The 17,252-nt window shown below is 43.3% G+C and overlaps 1 protein-coding gene across 11 annotated transcripts in view; it reads right to left on the bottom strand.

The window, feature by feature from the left end:
• LOC110503393 (roundabout homolog 1) overlaps nt 1-17,252 on the bottom strand; it is a 499,811-nt gene that overhangs the window by 98,131 nt on the left and 384,428 nt on the right. For all 11 annotated transcript variants that reach the window (XM_090218858.1, XM_090218859.1, XM_090218866.1 and 8 more), the window contains 2 exons: nt 15,571-15,728; nt 2,506-2,626 (listed from right to left, as the gene is read on the bottom strand). In XM_090218858.1, coding sequence (XP_090074984.1) covers nt 2,506-2,626; nt 15,571-15,728 — 279 coding nt within the window. The remainder of the gene's footprint in view (nt 1-2,505; nt 2,627-15,570; nt 15,729-17,252) is intronic.

The following is a 17,252-nucleotide window of genomic DNA, read 5'->3' as shown; positions in this document are numbered from 1 at the left end:
ATAGTATAGCATAGCATAGGATATCACGGTATAGTATATCATAGCATAGTATACTATTTCATAGCATAGTATAGCATAGCATAGCATAGCATGGTCTATCATAGCATAGTCTATCACAGCAGAGTATAGTACAGCATAGTACATCTTTAGCACTTTATGGGGATTGAACTATCCTGCCGATCAGTCATATTGTAGCAGAGTCTCAGTGCTAACATTAGCAGTGTGTTTTAGTAATCATAGTAATCACAGCTACCCTCGTTGCCCTTTGTCCTGATTATCTGAGAGGTCCTGTAAAATCCTGCTGTTGCAGTCCTTTCCCCTAACCTTCCAGCAGGGATTGAAATCAAAATGAATGTTGGAAAAAGCTTCTGAAATGAAAACAGATAGCCATCTAACCACCCCTGCCCCCTCAGGTCCAGTTCAGCTACCTCTCCCTCTCCCTCCCCAGCCTATATCCCCTCAGCAGAGACACACATCAACACACAGAGCTTCTCCATGGGGAACATGTAGCAGATTTCCTAATACCCTTAATCACCTTCTCCTCCAACATTTGTTTTTTAATATGTCCCAAGGCTCAACAATTGCAGCTCAATAGTTTGACCTCCCTTTTCTCAACTCTCTACCCTTTCTTCTCTCTCCTCTCTCTCCCCTTTCTCCTATTTGTTCTCTCACCCCTCCCTCCTTCCTCCTCTCTGCTCTCTCCCTCCTCACATCCCCCCACTCTCCCTCCCCTCCCTCCTCACATTCCCCCTCCTCATGTCCCTCCCTCCCCCCCCCCTCTCTCCTCACATCCCCTTCAGTTTTGGCTTGAAAAAGTCCTCAGTAAGTGTCTGGGGCTGTCGTGAGTTTTTCTGTTGTGTTGTTTAATCAAATAGGCAAAGCCATAAGTATGGTCTGAACTCTTTGAAGTCATTTCGATATATAATAATTAATCTTAGGTGGGAAAGAAGAATATGTGTATGTTAGCGTGGGCCCTGTTGGAGGGGACGATGAGAGGCCTAGTCGGACAGGAAGTAGAGGAAGTGGAGAGGACAGTCAGAAGTTCAGCCGACTGAAGTTAATACAGAGTACTATACTGAGACTATAAACTGACGCAACGGAGAGCTGTGGGGTCAAAGGTCAGTCATGGTGGAATGTGGCACAGCTGGCCAGAGGAGAGGTGCTGAGGTCAGGTGGGTGGGTGGGGGGGTCAGTAGAGGGGAAAAGGGGGGTCATTAGAGATGTGTGGGGCTCCTGGGGGAGAAAAGGGGGTCAGGGGGCTCCTGGGGCAGTTCATGGTTAACTGAAGGCTATGTCACACTCCTCTTGAATGGGTCGATGACACCCTTTAGTCTCCTTGGAGACACACACAAAACAAAACATCTGGACCCTCTTCACTGTACACAAACACACAGAGAGAGAGATAGGGAGAGAGACAGAGAGAGAGAGAGAGAGACAGAGAGAGAGAGAGAGGCAGAGAGAGAGACAAAGAGACAGAGAGAGAGATAGGCAGAGAGAGAGACAAAGAGACAGAGAGAGAGAGAGAGAGAGAGAGACAGAGAGAGAGAGAGAGAGGGATACAGAGAGAGAGAGAGACAAAGAGACAGAGAGAGAGAGAGAGAGAGAGAGAGAGAGAGAGAGAGGGGCAGAGAGACAGAGAGAGAGAGAGACAGAGAGACAGACAGACAGAGAGAGAGAGGCAGAGAGACAGAGAGAGTGAGAGAGAGAGAGAGAGAGAGAGAGGCAGAGAGAGAGAGAGAGAGAGAGAGAGAGAGAGAAACTGTGAGGGAGGTGAGAGGGGGAGAGAGAGACAGAGAGAGAGAGAGAGGCAGAGAGACAGAGAGAGAGAGAGAGAGAGAGAGAGAGAGAGAGACAGACAGAGAGAGAGAAAGAGAGAGACAGACAGAGAGAGAGAGAAAGAGAGACAGAGAGAGAGAGAGGCAGAGACAGAGACAGAGAGAGAGAGAGAGAGAGAGAGACAGAGAGAGAGAGAGGGAGAGAGAGGGAGACAGAGAGAGAGAGACAAAGAGACAGAGAGAGAGAGAGAGAGAGAGAGAGGGGCAGAGAGACAGAGAGAGAGAGAGACACACAGAGAGAGAGAGAGGCAGAGAGAGAGAGAGAGACAAAGAGACAGAGAGAGAGAGAGAGAGAGAGAGAGAGAGAGAGAGAGAGATAGAGAGAGAAACTGTGAGGAAGGTGAGAGGGGGAGAGAGAGACAGAGAGAGAGAGAGAGAGGCAGAGAGACAGAGAGAGAGAGAGAGAGAGAGAGACAGACAGATAGAGAGAGAGAGAGACATACAGACAGAGAGAGAGAGAGGCAGAGACAGAGAGACAGAGAGAGAGAGAGAGAGAGGGAGACAGAGAGAGAGACAGAGAGACAAAGAGACAGAGAAAGAGAGAGAGAGAGAGAGAGAGACATACAGACAGAGAGAGAGAGAGGCAGAGACAGAGAGACAGAGAGAGAGAGACAGAGAGAGAGAGAGAGAGAGAGAGAGAGAGAGAGAAACTGTGAGGAAGGTTACTTACCGAGCACAGTGAGCTCAGCGATCTCACTCTCCCTCTCTCCCACCATATTGGTCCCGACACACACATACTTCCCAGCGTCGCCTTTTCTGGCATTGGTTATCATCAGCTTTCCTCCCCGGATCTGAGGAACGAGAGAAAGGGTCAGACCTTGAGAGGACAAAACAACACGCCTAACATTGCAAAACATTCTCTCAGTATAAAAGCGCTGTATTTCCTCACCCATGAAGTTATGAGTCTTCACAAAACCATGACCAAAGGAATTCAGAGTTTAAAAAAACTCCATCTGTCATGTTTTGATGGGAGTATAAATTCACAAATTAATCTTAGTGAGCCATGTATGTCCTGAGGTCCCAGTGATAGAAAGCCAAAGTACTGTACTACTGTACTAACTGCGGTACCTATCCAACCATTCTATGCTATTCTCATTCAACCTGTGGCTTGTACGGCTTTATCAAACAGTCTGTTCCTGCTCAGGGCTTGCCTGGCCAAACATCCCTTCCCCAAACCTAGAAAGCCACAGTTCCCTGAGGGAACACCTGAGGCAGGGAAGAGTGGAAGCATTACTCCAGCCACAAATTACTTCCAGCAATCTCCCCAACCGTACTGAGAAGAAGAAAACTGAGCTTTTACTTGAGTATTTTCTCATGCATACATACAAAGACACATACTAACACATGCATACATACAGACACACATACTAACACATGCATACATACAGAGAGACACATACTAACACATGCATACATACAGACAAATACTAACACATGCATACATACAGAGACACATACTAACACATGCATACACCCACACACTAAAAGGTGTGTTTTGTATCCAGGACAAGGTGAGTGTGATGGCTGTTATTTCCCAGGGATTTGATTACAGGCCAGGGGAGGTGCTTTGTTCTCAGGCACTGGGTGAGGCAGCCCGGCCCCTCTCAGGTCCTAGTCAGCTGACAGCTATGCCAGTCAGAGTAGCAGCACACAATAGCACGGGGCACCACTGATCTGCCTGCTCCAAGAGGGCTTAAGGGTTTAAGGGTCACACACCTCAGCCCACAAGAAGACAGACTCCCACCCCGAGGCCTGTAACAGACCCCTTTATTTAAAACCCACCGAGGTGTGTGTTTGTGTGTGTGTGTGTGTGTGTGTGTGTGTGTGTGTGTGTGTGTGTGTGTGTGTGTGTGTGTGTGTGTGTGTGTGTGTGTGTGTGTGTGTGAGCGTTTGTGTGTGTGTACGTTGGGGATGTGTGTAGGCAGGGGAGAGTTGAAGGGGGTAGCCCCAAAAAGCATTGCAAAAGAGCCCCAAACCTTCTGCCTTTCACTGGCTGTCTTCAGTCAAACACACTCCTACACATGTATCAACTTCATGACACACTATGCAACGTCTCACAAAATCTAATTAACTGTGGTCTGCATGTGAAGGAATGGGGCCTCACTTTTATTATCCCACTAGCCTAATTAAGAGTGACACCTTGTTCAGGAGCAAAACAATCCACATGAAGTCTGCTAGGTAGGGGAACGACAGGTTCTAAGAACAGGGGAGTATAGAAATAGAATGTCAGAAGGTTCTCAGTGGAACAACACATCTGTGGTGTGCAGCCTAACAGCTTATCTGGGAGGAGCAGAAACACGGAGAGGTAGTCTAATTGTCACAACTAATAAATCCCCCTACAAACAAAAAACCCTCCACTCTCGCTCCTCCACTTAAATAAATAGCTGTAGACAGCCTACACGTAGAGAGACAGAGGAGCACTGTAGACAGCCTACACGTAGAGAGACAGAGGAGCACTGTAGACAGCCTACACGTAGAGAGACAGAGGAGCACTGTAGACAGCCTACACGTAGAGAGACAGAGGAGCACAGTAGACGTCCTACACGTAGAGAGACAGAGGAGCACTGTAGACAGCCTACACGTAGAGAGACAGAGGAGCACTGTAGACAGCCTACACGTAGAGAGACAGAGGAGCACTGTAGACAGCCTACACGTAGAGAGACAGAGGAGCACTGTAGACAGCCTACACGTAGAGAGACAGAGGAGCACTGTAGACAGCCTACACGTAGAGAGACAGAGGAGCACTGTTTCACTCGCTCGGATGCTTTCTCCTGTGAGATACATTCAGCCTCTTGAAGGAAAATGATGATAGACAGAGAGACAAAATAAAAATTATTTTGTATTTATTTATTTATTTTTGTAAATTTTTGGGGGGAGCCTGGCTTTCCTTGGCATCCATGAACACACTCCACTGATTCCTCAGGTGTTCTGAGGCATTCTGGGGCAACTCTTGTTTGATATTCAGAATAAAAACAGCTTTTAAAGAGAAGACAAGGGAAGGGATAGGAAGGGAAGAGAAGGGTCACATTGGCAGTATAGAGGACGAGGGGTTTTTAAGTGTCATTATGTTACTGTTTGAAGTATCATTATGTTACTGTTTGTTTGAAGTATCATTATGTTACTGTTTGTTTGAAGTATCGTTATGTTTGTTTGTTTGAAGTATCGTTATGTTACTGTTTGTTTGAAGTATCATTATGTTACTGTTTGTTTGAAGTATCATTATGTTACTGTTTGTTTGAAGTATCATTATGTTACTGTTTGTTTGAAGTATCGTTATGTTTGTTTGTTTGAAGTATCGTTATGTTACTGTTTGAAGTATCATTATGTTACTGTTTGTTTGAAGTATCATTATGTTACTGTTTGTTTGAAGTATCATTATGTTACTGTTTGTTTGAAGTATCATTATGTTACTGTTTGTTTGAAGTATCGTTATGTTACTGTTTGTTTGAAGTATCATTATGTTACTGTTTGTTTGAAGTATCATTATGTTACTGTTAGTTTGAAGTATCGTTATGTTACTGTTTGTTTGAAGTATCGTTATGTTACTGTTTGAAGTATCGTTATGTTACTGTTTGAAGTATCGTTATGTTACTGTTTGTTTGAAGTATCATTATGTTACTGTTTGTTTGAAGTATCATTATGTTACTGTTTGTTTGAAGTATCGTTATGTTACTGTTAGTTTGAAGTATCGTTATGTTACTGTTTGTTTGAAGTATCATTATGTTACTGTTTGTTTGAAGTATCGTTATGTTACTGTTTGTTTGAAGTATCGTTATGTTACTGTTTGTTTGAAGTATCATTATGTTACTGTTTGTTTGAAGTATCGTTATGTTTGTTTGAAGTATCATTATGTTACTGTTTGTTTGAAGTATCGTTATGTTACTGTTTGTTTGAAGTATCATTATGTTACTGTTTGTTTGAAGTATCATTATGTTACTGTTTGAAGTATCATTATGTTACTGTTAGTTTGAAGTATCGTTATGTTACTGTTTGTTTGAAGTATCATTATGTTACTGTTTGTTTGAAGTATCGTTATGTTACTGTTTGTTTGAAGTATCGTTATGTTACTGTTTGTTTGAAGTATCGTTATGTTTGTTTGAAGTATCATTATGTTACTGTTTGTTTGAAGTATCGTTATGTTACTGTTTGTTTGAAGTATCATTATGTTACTGTTTGTTTGAAGTATCGTTATGTTACTGTTTGTTTGAAGTATCGTTATGTTACTGTTTGTTTGAAGTATCATTATGTTACTGTTTGTTTGAAGTATCGTTATGTTACTGTTTGTTTGAAGTATCATTATGTTACTGTTTGTTTGAAGTATCATTATGTTACTGTTTGTTTGAAGTATCGTTATGTTACTGTTTGTTTGAAGTATCATTATGTTACTGTTTGTTTGAAGTATCGTTATGTTACTGTTTGTTTGAAGTATCATTATGTTACTGTTTGTTTGAAGTATCGTTATGTTTGTTTGAAGTATCATTATGTTACTGTTTGTTTGAAGTATCATTATGTTACTGTTTGTTTGAAGTATCATTATGTTACTGTTTGTTTGAAGTATCGTTATGTTACTGTTTGTTTGAAGTATCGTTATGTTACTGTTTGTTTGAAGTATCATTATGTTACTGTTTGTTTGAAGTATCGTTATGTTAATGCTTGTTTGAAGTATCATTATGTTAATGCTTGTTTGAAGTATCATTATGTTACTGTTTGTTTGAAGTATCATTATGTTAATGTTAGTTTGAAGTATCGTTATGTTAATGCTTGTTTGAAGTATCATTATGTTACTGTTTGTTTGAAGTATCATTATGTTACTGTTTGTTTGAAGTACCGTTATGTTAATGCTTGTTTGAAGTATCGTTATGTTTGTTTGAAGTATCATTATGTTACTGTTTGTTTGAAGTATCGTTATGTTAATGTTAGTTTGAAGTATCGTTATGTTAATGCTTGTTTGAAGTATCATTATGTTACTGTTTGTTTGAAGTATCGTTATGTTACTGTTTGTTTGAAGTATCGTTATGTTACTGTTTGTTTGAAGTATCGTTATGTTACTGTTTGTTTGAAGTATCGTTATGTTTGTTTGAAGTATCATTATGTTACTGTTTGTTTGAAGTATCATTATGTTACTGTTTGTTTGAAGTATCGTTATGTTAATGCTTGTTTGAAGTATCATTATGTTACTGTTTGTTTGAAGTATCGTTATGTTAATGCTTGTTTGAAGTATCGTTATGTTACTGTTTGTTTGAAGTATCGTTATGTTACTGTTTGTTTGAAGTATCATTATGTTACTGTTTGTTTGAAGTATCATTATGTTAATGCTTGTTTGAAGTATTGTTATGTTACTGTTTGTTTGAAGTATCGTTATGTTACTGTTTGTTTGAAGTATCATTATGTTACTGTTTGTTTGAAGTATCATTATGTTAATGCTTGTTTGAAGTATCATTATGTTACTGTTTGTTTGAAGTATCATTATGTTACTGTTTGTTTGAAGTATCATTATGTTACTGTTTGTTTGAAGTATCATTATGTTACTGTTTGTTTGAAGTATCATTATGTTACTGTTTGTTTGAAGTATCGTTATGTTACTGTTTGTTTGAAGTATCGTTATGTTACTGTTTGAAGTATCATTATGTTACTGTTTGTTTGAAGTATCATTATGTTACTGTTTGTTTGAAGTATCGTTATGTTACTGTTTGTTTGAAGTATCATTATGTTACTGTTTGTTTGAAGTATCGTTATGTTAATGCTTGTTTGAAGTATCGTTATGTTACTGTTTGTTTGAAGTATCGTTATGTTACTGTTTGTTTGAAGTATCGTTATGTTACTGTTTGTTTGAAGTATCGGTATGTTACTGTTTGAAGTATCATTATGTTACTGTTTGTTTGAAGTATCATTATGTTACTGTTTGTTTGAAGTATCATTATGTTACTGTTTGTTTGAAGTATCGTTATGTTACTGTTTGTTTGAAGTATCGTTATGTTACTGTTTGTTTGAAGTATCGTTATGTTAATGTTAGTTTGAAGTATCGTTATGTTACTGTTTGTTTGAAGTATCATTATGTTACTGTTTGTTTGAAGTATCATTATGTTACTGTTTGTTTGAAGTATCATTATGTTACTGTTTGTTTGAAGTATCGTTATGTTACTGTTTGTTTGAAGTATCGTTATGTTACTGTTTGTTTGAAGTATCGTTATGTTACTGTTTGTTTGAAGTATCATTATGTTACTGTTTGTTTGAAGTATCGTTATGTTACTGTTTGTTTGAAGTATCATTATGTTACTGTTTGAAGTATCGTTATGTTACTGTTTGTTTGAAGTATCGTTATGTTACTGTTTGAAGTATCGTTATGTTACTGTTTGAAGTATCGTTATGTTACTGTTTGTTTGAAGTATCGTTATGTTTGTTTGAAGTATCGTTATGTTACTGTTTGTTTGAAGTATCGTTATGTTACTGTTTGTTTGAAGTATCATTATGTTACTGTTTGTTTGAAGTATCATTATGTTACTGTTTGTTTGAAGTATCATTATGTTACTGTTTGTTTGAAGTATCATTATGTTACTGTTTGTTTGAAGTATCGTTATGTTACTGTTTGTTTGAAGTATCATTATGTTACTGTTTGTTTGAAGTATCGTTATGTTACTGTTTGTTTGAAGTATCATTATGTTAATGTTAGTTTGAAGTATCATTATGTTACTGTTTGTTTGAAGTATCGTTATGTTACTGTTTGTTTGAAGTATCGTTATGTTACTGTTTGTTTGAAGTATCATTATGTTAATGTTAGTTTGAAGTATCATTATGTTACTGTTTGTTTGAAGTATCATTATGTTACTGTTTGTTTGAAGTATCGTTATGTTAATGTTTGTTTGAAGTATCGTTATGTTACTGTTAGTTTGAAGTATCGTTATGTTACTGTTTGAAGTATCGTTATGTTACTGTTTGTTTGAAGTATCATTATGTTAATGCTTGTTTGAAGTATCATTATGTTACTGTTTGTTTGAAGTATCATTATGTTAATGCTTGTTTGAAGTATCATTATGTTAATGTTAGTTTGAAGTATCATTATGTTTATGCTTGTTTGAAGTATCATTATGTTAATGTTAGTTTGAAGTATCGTTATGTTACTGTTTGTTTGAGGGAGGGCTTAACAGCTAAAGCACTGGGACACTCACAAAGGCACAAGGTCAGGTCATGTCAGACCACGTAGGGCAGAAAGAGGGAGGTGGACTGGAGATCCCATTGAGGTCCCATAAGGCCGTTGACATGAGGATCCACTCCATCAGTTTTCCCACCTCTGCGTGGAGGTGGCACTGTCCCATTCCGCTCAGGCATATTTAGAGGGCCTGGACAACAGGGGGCCTCTGGAATGGGCCCGTGTGAATGGAGAGGCCTTCCTTTCTCTCTGCACCTTTCTTTGTCTCTGTGTATATCACCTCCACAGGAGGCTGCTGAAGGCAGAAACAATCTGACCATTATCCTGCATCACAGGGAGATGGCTCTATCCCAACACCGTCTTTTGGTAATGCTGATAGTGTGAAACCCAGACTCAGCATGCGTTGTGGCTGCATTCATGCAGCATTTCATTTTCTAGGCCGATAATCACCCTCAACTACTAAACAAAAGAGTGGGAAGACAATACAGGGCATGTCTGCAGTCTGTCCCAGTGCTGACTGATTCCCTCCATACAGCAACATCAAATTAGTTTCGCCTCAAACTGTTGAGCTGGATGCCTTTTTGTTCTGTTCCATTATAAGGCCTTCATGCCCTTGACAGACCTGTTTTGCACAGGTGTGACAAATGCCTCCATCTGCTCTCAGTGGAGTAGCGGTTTGACAAAGAAAAAGACCCTTGCTGTGTGTCTGTTTATTGACTGTGGCGGCTGTGTCACCACAACAGCCCAGTGCAGAGATCTCAGTGTGAATAGACTATAAAGCATTTCACCGCCTTGTTCACATAGCTTTCTAACATAGAGACAGGGATGGCAGGGCTAACATAGATAGGAGGAGTCAGGGGGCAGGGCTAACATAGACAGGAGGAGCCAGGGATGGCAGGGCTAACATAGACAGGAGGAGCCAGGGATGGCAGGGCTAACAGATAGGAGGAGTCAGGGGGCAGGGATAACATAGACAGGAGGAGTCAGGGGGCAGGGTTAACATAGACAGGAGGAGTCAAGGGGGCAGGGATAACTTAGACAGGAGGAGTCAGGGGGCAGGGATAACATAGATAGAAGGAGTCAGGGGGCAGGTCTAACATAGATAGGAGGAGTCAGGGGGCAAGGATAACATAGATAGGAGGAGTCAGGGCTCTCTTCCTTTCTTCATCCTGTGATGTCTGATGTCTCTGACTCTCTGGTGTTTAATAGACTCCCACTTGTCATGTCTCCTCTTTTTAACTCACACCCATCCCGTCCCATCCTATTCCACCCCAGCCGATCCCTTCCCATCCCATCCTATTCCACCCCATCCCAGCCCATCCCATCCCATCCCATCCTATTCCACCCCATCCCAGCCCATCCCGTCCCAGCCCATCCCATCCTATTCCACCCCATAGCACCCCAGCCCATCCCATCCCATCCCATCCCATCCTATTCCACCCCATCCCATCCCATCCCATCCCGTCCCATCCTATTCCACCCCAGCCCATCCCATCCCAGCCCATCCTATTCCACCCCAGCCCATCCCATCCCAGCCCATCCCATCCTATTCCACCCCATCCCATCCCACCCCAGCCCAGCCCATCCTATTCCACCCCAGCCCATCCCATCCAATCCTATTCCACCCCATCCCATCCCAGCCCATCCCATCCCATCCCATCCCATCCCATCCTATTCCACCCCATCCCAATCCATCCCAGCCCATCCTATTCCACCCCAGCCCATCCCATCCCAGCCCATCCCATCCTATTCCACCCCACCCCATCCCATCCCATCCTATTCCACCCCATCCCAGCCCATCCCATCCCATCCTATTCCACCCCATCCCAGCCCATCCCATCCCATCCTATTCCACCCCATCCCAGCCCATCCCATCCCATCCCATCCCATCCCATCCTATTCCACCCCATCCCAGCCCATCCCAGCCCATCCCATCCTATTCCACCCCATCCCAGCCCATCCCATCCCATCCCATCCCATCCCATCCTATTCCACCCCATCCCAGCCCATCCCAGCCCATCCCATCCTATTCCACCCCATCCCAGCCCATCCCAGCCCATCCCATCCTATTCCACCCCATCCCAGCCCATCCCAGCCCATCCTATTCCACCCCATCCCAGCCCATCCTATTCCACCCCAGCCCATCTCATCCCAGCCCATTCCAAGATGGCGTAGCAGTCAGACATGTGTTTGTCTTGCCCCTGCTAATAGTCTGTAAATAGTCTGTTTTTCGTTTCTTTCTATTCTGCCCTTGAGTTGCGTTCTCATGCAAAACTAGACAGATAGCTAACAACTAAGTCTTCAATAAAACTCCCAAGGCGTGACTTTTCTTGAATGAATATATTGAAAACGTTTATGTTGTGAAACTGCAAAATACAGAAAAGAATATACTTTAGTATTCAATTCAAATCGACCTTGTAGCTGAACATTATACCTTTCAAGTTGAAGTTGCATGAAAATACAAAGCACGTGCCAAGGTACCATGCATCTGGCATGATGCCAAACCATGTAGCTAATTGTTACTCATATGGTAATTGGCTAACTCCTTTCATTACTCTAATAATGTACAACCATATCTGTACAATAACAAAGCATATTGCACTAGAAACAGTAACACAACTACAGTATGGTATATTTTACAATTCGTTTGCATGATGCATTACTACATTTGCACACACTGTATATAGATTTTCCTATTTTGTTATTGACTGTACATTTGTTTATCCCATGTGTAACTCTATGTTGTTGTTTTTGTCACACTGCTTTGCTGTATCTTGGCCAGGTCGCAGTTGTAAATGAGAACTTGTTCTCAACCGGCCTACCTGGTTAAATAAAGGTGAAATAAACATTTTAAAAAAATATAATAATCCCATCCCAGCCGTTCCAACAAGTCCACGTAGAGTGCTGGAGTTCTTTGAAGAGCCTCCTCAGCTGTTATCCACACCCACATGCATGTCCTCCCGTCACCTCTCATCTCTTCCCTGTCCCAGCCCATCTTCCCTCTGGCCCAGCCTCAGCTCTAATGCCATACCACTGACACAGCCACTCTGACGGGCATACAGCACAGGGCATCACGCTGCTTTCGATTGGCATTCACAGATCAGCCCGCCCATTCACCCGTCCGTCAGCACAGTCCGTTACACGTGGATGGCCCTGGTTTATGTGTAGAGCCGTTTTAAGTGTCCATGTGGGACCAGTCATTCTGTGAGGAAGGGACACATCCCACACAGCACTGTTAAATCTCTCCCTAACCAGACGGTTGTTGTGTGCTGTCATTCCCTCCCAAGGCCCAGCTCTGCAGAATTCAGGCTATGGACATCACCAGTCAAATACTGGTTTACAATGAAATTTCACAGACCACTGCAGATAATGACACACACAACACAGAGAGGATGTTATTGTGGAAATAGCATATAAACAGCAGGGCTAGCAAAATGTGTTCTGTTTCAACAGAGTGAAACCTCATTATGGGAAAGGCCATGTGTATGATCACTGGGCAGTTAGACACACTGGGCAGTTAGACACACCTATGATCAGTGGACAATTAGACACACTGGGCAGTTAGACACACCTACGATCAGTGGACAGTTAGACACACCTACGATCACTGGGCAGTTAGACACACCTACGATCACTGGGCAGTTAGACACACCTACGATCACTGGGCTGTTAGACACACCTACGATCCCTGGGCAGTTAGACACACCTGCTCTGCTCTGTCCTCAAACCACCTCTCTAGAGCCATTGATTGATGAGGGTATTGTTTCCATGCTGATGAACAGTGTGTGTGTGTCTGTGTGTGTGTGTCTGTGTGTGTGTGTGCGTGTGTGTGTGTGTGTGTGTGTGTGTGTGTGTGTGTGTGTGTGTGTGTGTGTGTGTGTGTGTGTGTGTGTGTGTGTGTGCGTGTGTGTCAGCCTGACTGAGCCTGAGAGTAAGGGTGTAGCTGGGACTGGGTCAGGGGAGGGGCATTATGGGCGAGGTGTCTTTGAGTGAAGCAACCCTGATGACAGGAGAGAGCAGGCTTTGTTCTCACATAGGGAGAAATGACAGGTCCCAACAAAGTTACAGTGGCGCACACACACCCACTTACATACACACACACACACATGTAATGTTGTGTATGTGCAACCACTGCCAATAAACTAGTTCCGAGGTTGATGCAGAGGCTGTGTGCTTATCAGTAACTGCTGGCTGAATTCAGAGACAGATATGATTTGATTCAATTTCCACCAGATTATGCGCTTTCAATTATGCTGTGAAACTGCCAGCCGCTTCTTTTTCATCTTCCCCCGGTGCAGCTAGTGGGCGGCTGAGGGCGGGGGACAGGCTATCACGCTGTTTATGAGTAAGAGCTGTGATTAGGAGAACACCCTAAGGCAGTGTTCAGTCATGTCAATAGTCCTGAACACATCCATGGCTGGGCGTTCTGGGTTCAGGATGAAGCTGTGTCCGCTGTCATATCAATAGTACTGAACACATCCATGGCTGGGCATTCTGGGTTCAGGATGAGCTGTATCAGCTGTCATATCAATAGTACTGAACACATCCATGGCTGGGCGTTCTGGGTTCAGGATGAAGCTGTGTCCGCTGTCATGTCAATAGTACTGAACACATCCATGGCTGGGCATTCTGGGTTCAGGATGAGCTGTATCAGCTGTCATATCAATAGTACTGAACACATCCATGGCTGGGCTTCTGGGTTCAGGATGAAGCTGTGTCCGCTGTCATGTCAATAGTACTGAACACATCCATGGCTGGGCGTTCTGGGCTCAGGATGGAGCTGTATCAACTGTCACATCAATAGTACTGAACACATCCATGGCTGGGCGTTCTGGGCTCAGGATGGAGCTGTATCATTTTCATGTACCATAACATGCCCAGAGAGGAACACAGTGTCATGAGGCTAATCATCCTTACTGATCTCTTACTGATCTCTTACTGATCTCTTCAAGGCCTGGGGCTAATCATCCTTACTGATCAATTCGGGGCATGGCTAATCATCCTTACTGATAAATTCGGGCCTGGCTAATCATCCTTACTGATCAATTCGGGCCTGGCTAATCATCCTTACTGATCAATTCGGGCCTGGCTAATCATCCTTACTGATCCCTTCAAGGCCTGGGGCTAATCATCCTTACTGATCCCTTCAAGGCCTGGGGCTAATCATCCTTACTGATCTCTTTAAGGCCTGGGGCTAATCATCCTTACTGATCAATTCGGGGCCTGGCTAATCATCCTTACTGATCAATTCGGGGCCTGGCTAATCATCCTTACTAATCCCTTCGGGGCCTGGCTAATCATCCTTACTGATCTCTTCTGAGCCTGGCTAATCATCCTTACTAATCCCTTCGGGGCCTGGCTAATCATCCTTACTGATCTCTTCTGAGCCTGGCTAATCATCCTTACTGATCCCTTCTGGGTCTGGCTAATCCTTACTGATCCCTTCTGGGTCTGGCTAATCATCCTAATCTATCCCTTCTGGGCATGGCTAATCATCCTTACTGATCCCTTCTGGGCCTGGCTAATCATCCTTACTGATCTCTTCTGGGCCTGGCTAATCATTCTTACTGATCCCTTCTGGGCCTGGCTATTAAACCTTACTGATCCATTCTGGGTCTGGCTAATCATCCTTACTGATCCCTTCTGGGCATGGCTAATCATCCTTACTGATCCCTTCTGGGCACGGCTAATCATCCTTGCTGATCCCTTCTGGGCCTGGCTAATCATTCTTACTGATCCCTTCTGGGCCTGGCTAATCATCCTTACTGATCCCTTCTGGTTCTGGATAATCATCCTTGCTGATCCCTTCTGGGCCTGGCTAATCATCCTTACTGATCCCTTCTGGGCCTGGCTAAATCATCAGCCTACTGGCCAAATGTCCAATGTGATGTTATTAGCAAATGGTAGACTGAAGAGTCAAACATGATTCAACATCTGATCATAACCCACGCAGACCCATGTTCTTACTATCCTCTTCTCTGTCCATCCCTAGCAGCTGACTGAAGCTCCATCCACCCTACACACTCAGCCTTTCAGAGCGAACAAACACACCATCACTTCTCCACCATGTAACTCTCTACAGGGAATGTGGTATATAGGCATATGGTGGGCCCATCAAGGTCAGCTCTCCACTGCTCTACTCACCAGCAGCTGGGGGGTGATTGATACTGCTGATCCCTTCACTACACTCTGAATTAAAACAGATGAATTGGTGGCTGGTCTTGAACGCTGAATAAATCAGATAGAGAGGGAACGTCTCCAATCCCTCAGCGCTGCGGAGACCAAATTTCCTCTTTTTCAGGAACTTTTTCATTTCATCATAGTAGTGAGTGTTTGTTCGACTGGCTGATGTTACTCAGCAGGATCCTAATCAATGTTGCTGCTTGACTAATGAATCAAGACTAATTATGAGACTCGCTCATTAAATGTTACAACAACTGCAGTTTGCTGATTTGGAGTTATAAATCATTATTGGTGAAACAACAGGGGACAAATCAATCATTGTGAGGTTAACACTGACATTAATATGGTATGAAATACTTTGATGAACATGACAGCTCAATCTCACACACAACCAGTTCCACTCACAGTGATTCGTTCATCTCTGTCATCGATGTTGGCACTGTCCTTCTTCCAGGATATGCTAGGTTCAGGATGCCCGCGAGGGGGCATACACTCTAGGACTGCAGGCTCGCCCGCTGCCACCATCACATCTGCAGGATTCTGTCTGAAGTCATCACGTAGTACTGCAGAAAGAGATGGAGAGAAACGGGTTACCGTGAGTTCAGCAGCGGCAGAGATGAGCTTTGACACAAAGGGCATAATAACACCAAAACCAGCCACTCCAGTTAGACAGGAACGTAGATTTGACATACCTCACTCAGATGCATTGTACCATCTACAGACCACAGCACTGATCTACAGCAACAACATAATGACAAAAGGAAACCGCTACTGTGTTATCATAACCTATAATTGGGTACTGTCACTGATTCGTCACCACGTGGACATGGCCGCAGTGACCACTTCTATCAGAGGAGACTATACAGGACCAGGGATCGTCATACCACAAACGGCTGGACCACTGGCCACAGATTGGAGTGTCTTCCCCTACCCACAAGGCCTTGTTGACAATGAGATAAACATGTGTGCATCCACACATGAGCGGCTTTGACCAGTCATCTCTCCTCTTTACCACCTCACACTGTCTCTCTGTGTCAGCCTACTGAGTGTGTGAGTGACACACTTTGACCTATCATCTCCCCATTACCACCTCACACTGTCTCTCTGTGTCAGCCTACTGAGTGTGTGAGTGACACACTTTGACCTATCATCTCCCCTCATTACCACCTAACACTGTCTCTCTATGTCAGCCTAATGAGTGTGTGAGTGACACACTCTGACGTGGGGTATAAGAAACGCCTCCAGACACACACATCATCCCCTCTTCATCATCGCGTCACTTTCACTTCCTGTTTATCCACACAACCCTGCCACTGACTGATGGAGCCTATGTTTGCATTACAACCCATCTACAGGTATTGCCACTTTAAACACGGCTGTTGTATAGGGTTCACAACCGGATTGGGAAGCGCTGCAATATATACCACTCCCCTCGCTGACATCAAACCCGCTCCTATAGTCACTCAGAGATGCATTTTCCCAGTTAAAAGGCCCATTAGTGTGGGGGTGTAGGAGCTTGTGCATCCCTGTCTAATGTCTAATGGATGAGAACAACAGCGTCTGAGCTAATGTGACAGAGGGAAATGCTGTTTTAATGGGAACCAATGATACGTGAGCTGTCTCATTCATCTTGACAACAGCATGATAGTATCACAGCATCATATAAACACTACGGACATTAGAGACAGTGTCCTTTATCTAGACTAAATGAATAGAACACAAACCACATCCTATACTCTACAAAGTGCACTACTTTTGACTAGACTTGTCATCAGAAGTAGTGCACTTAACACTTTATGAAATGTATACCCCAGTAACTCAGTCCAGTAACAATATGGAAAAGTATGTATATCACAGCAACATTGTAAAAGCAGAGAGGCAGGATGGTTGTGGGGCTGCAATCAGAGGGTCAGAACCTAGCTAAAGCCTAGCTCTGCCTCCACAGCGGTAGTGTTGAAGATAAACTGGAGAGATTTACGAGAGGACAGAAGGTAATGAAAAACCAACAACTCTCCATCTATAGACGGCGTGCCAGTAATCACTTTCCCAGCTCGGGTGTATCTGTCTGTACACACACACACCATGCT

This window comes from Oncorhynchus mykiss, chromosome 24 (assembly GCF_057628025.1).
Source record: "Oncorhynchus mykiss isolate SJ-2025 chromosome 24, ASM5762802v1, whole genome shotgun sequence".
Classification (NCBI taxonomy): domain Eukaryota; kingdom Metazoa; phylum Chordata; class Actinopteri; order Salmoniformes; family Salmonidae; genus Oncorhynchus; species Oncorhynchus mykiss.
The sequence above is the reverse complement of the archived record's forward strand: the minus strand, read 5'-3'. Positions and strand labels throughout refer to the sequence as shown.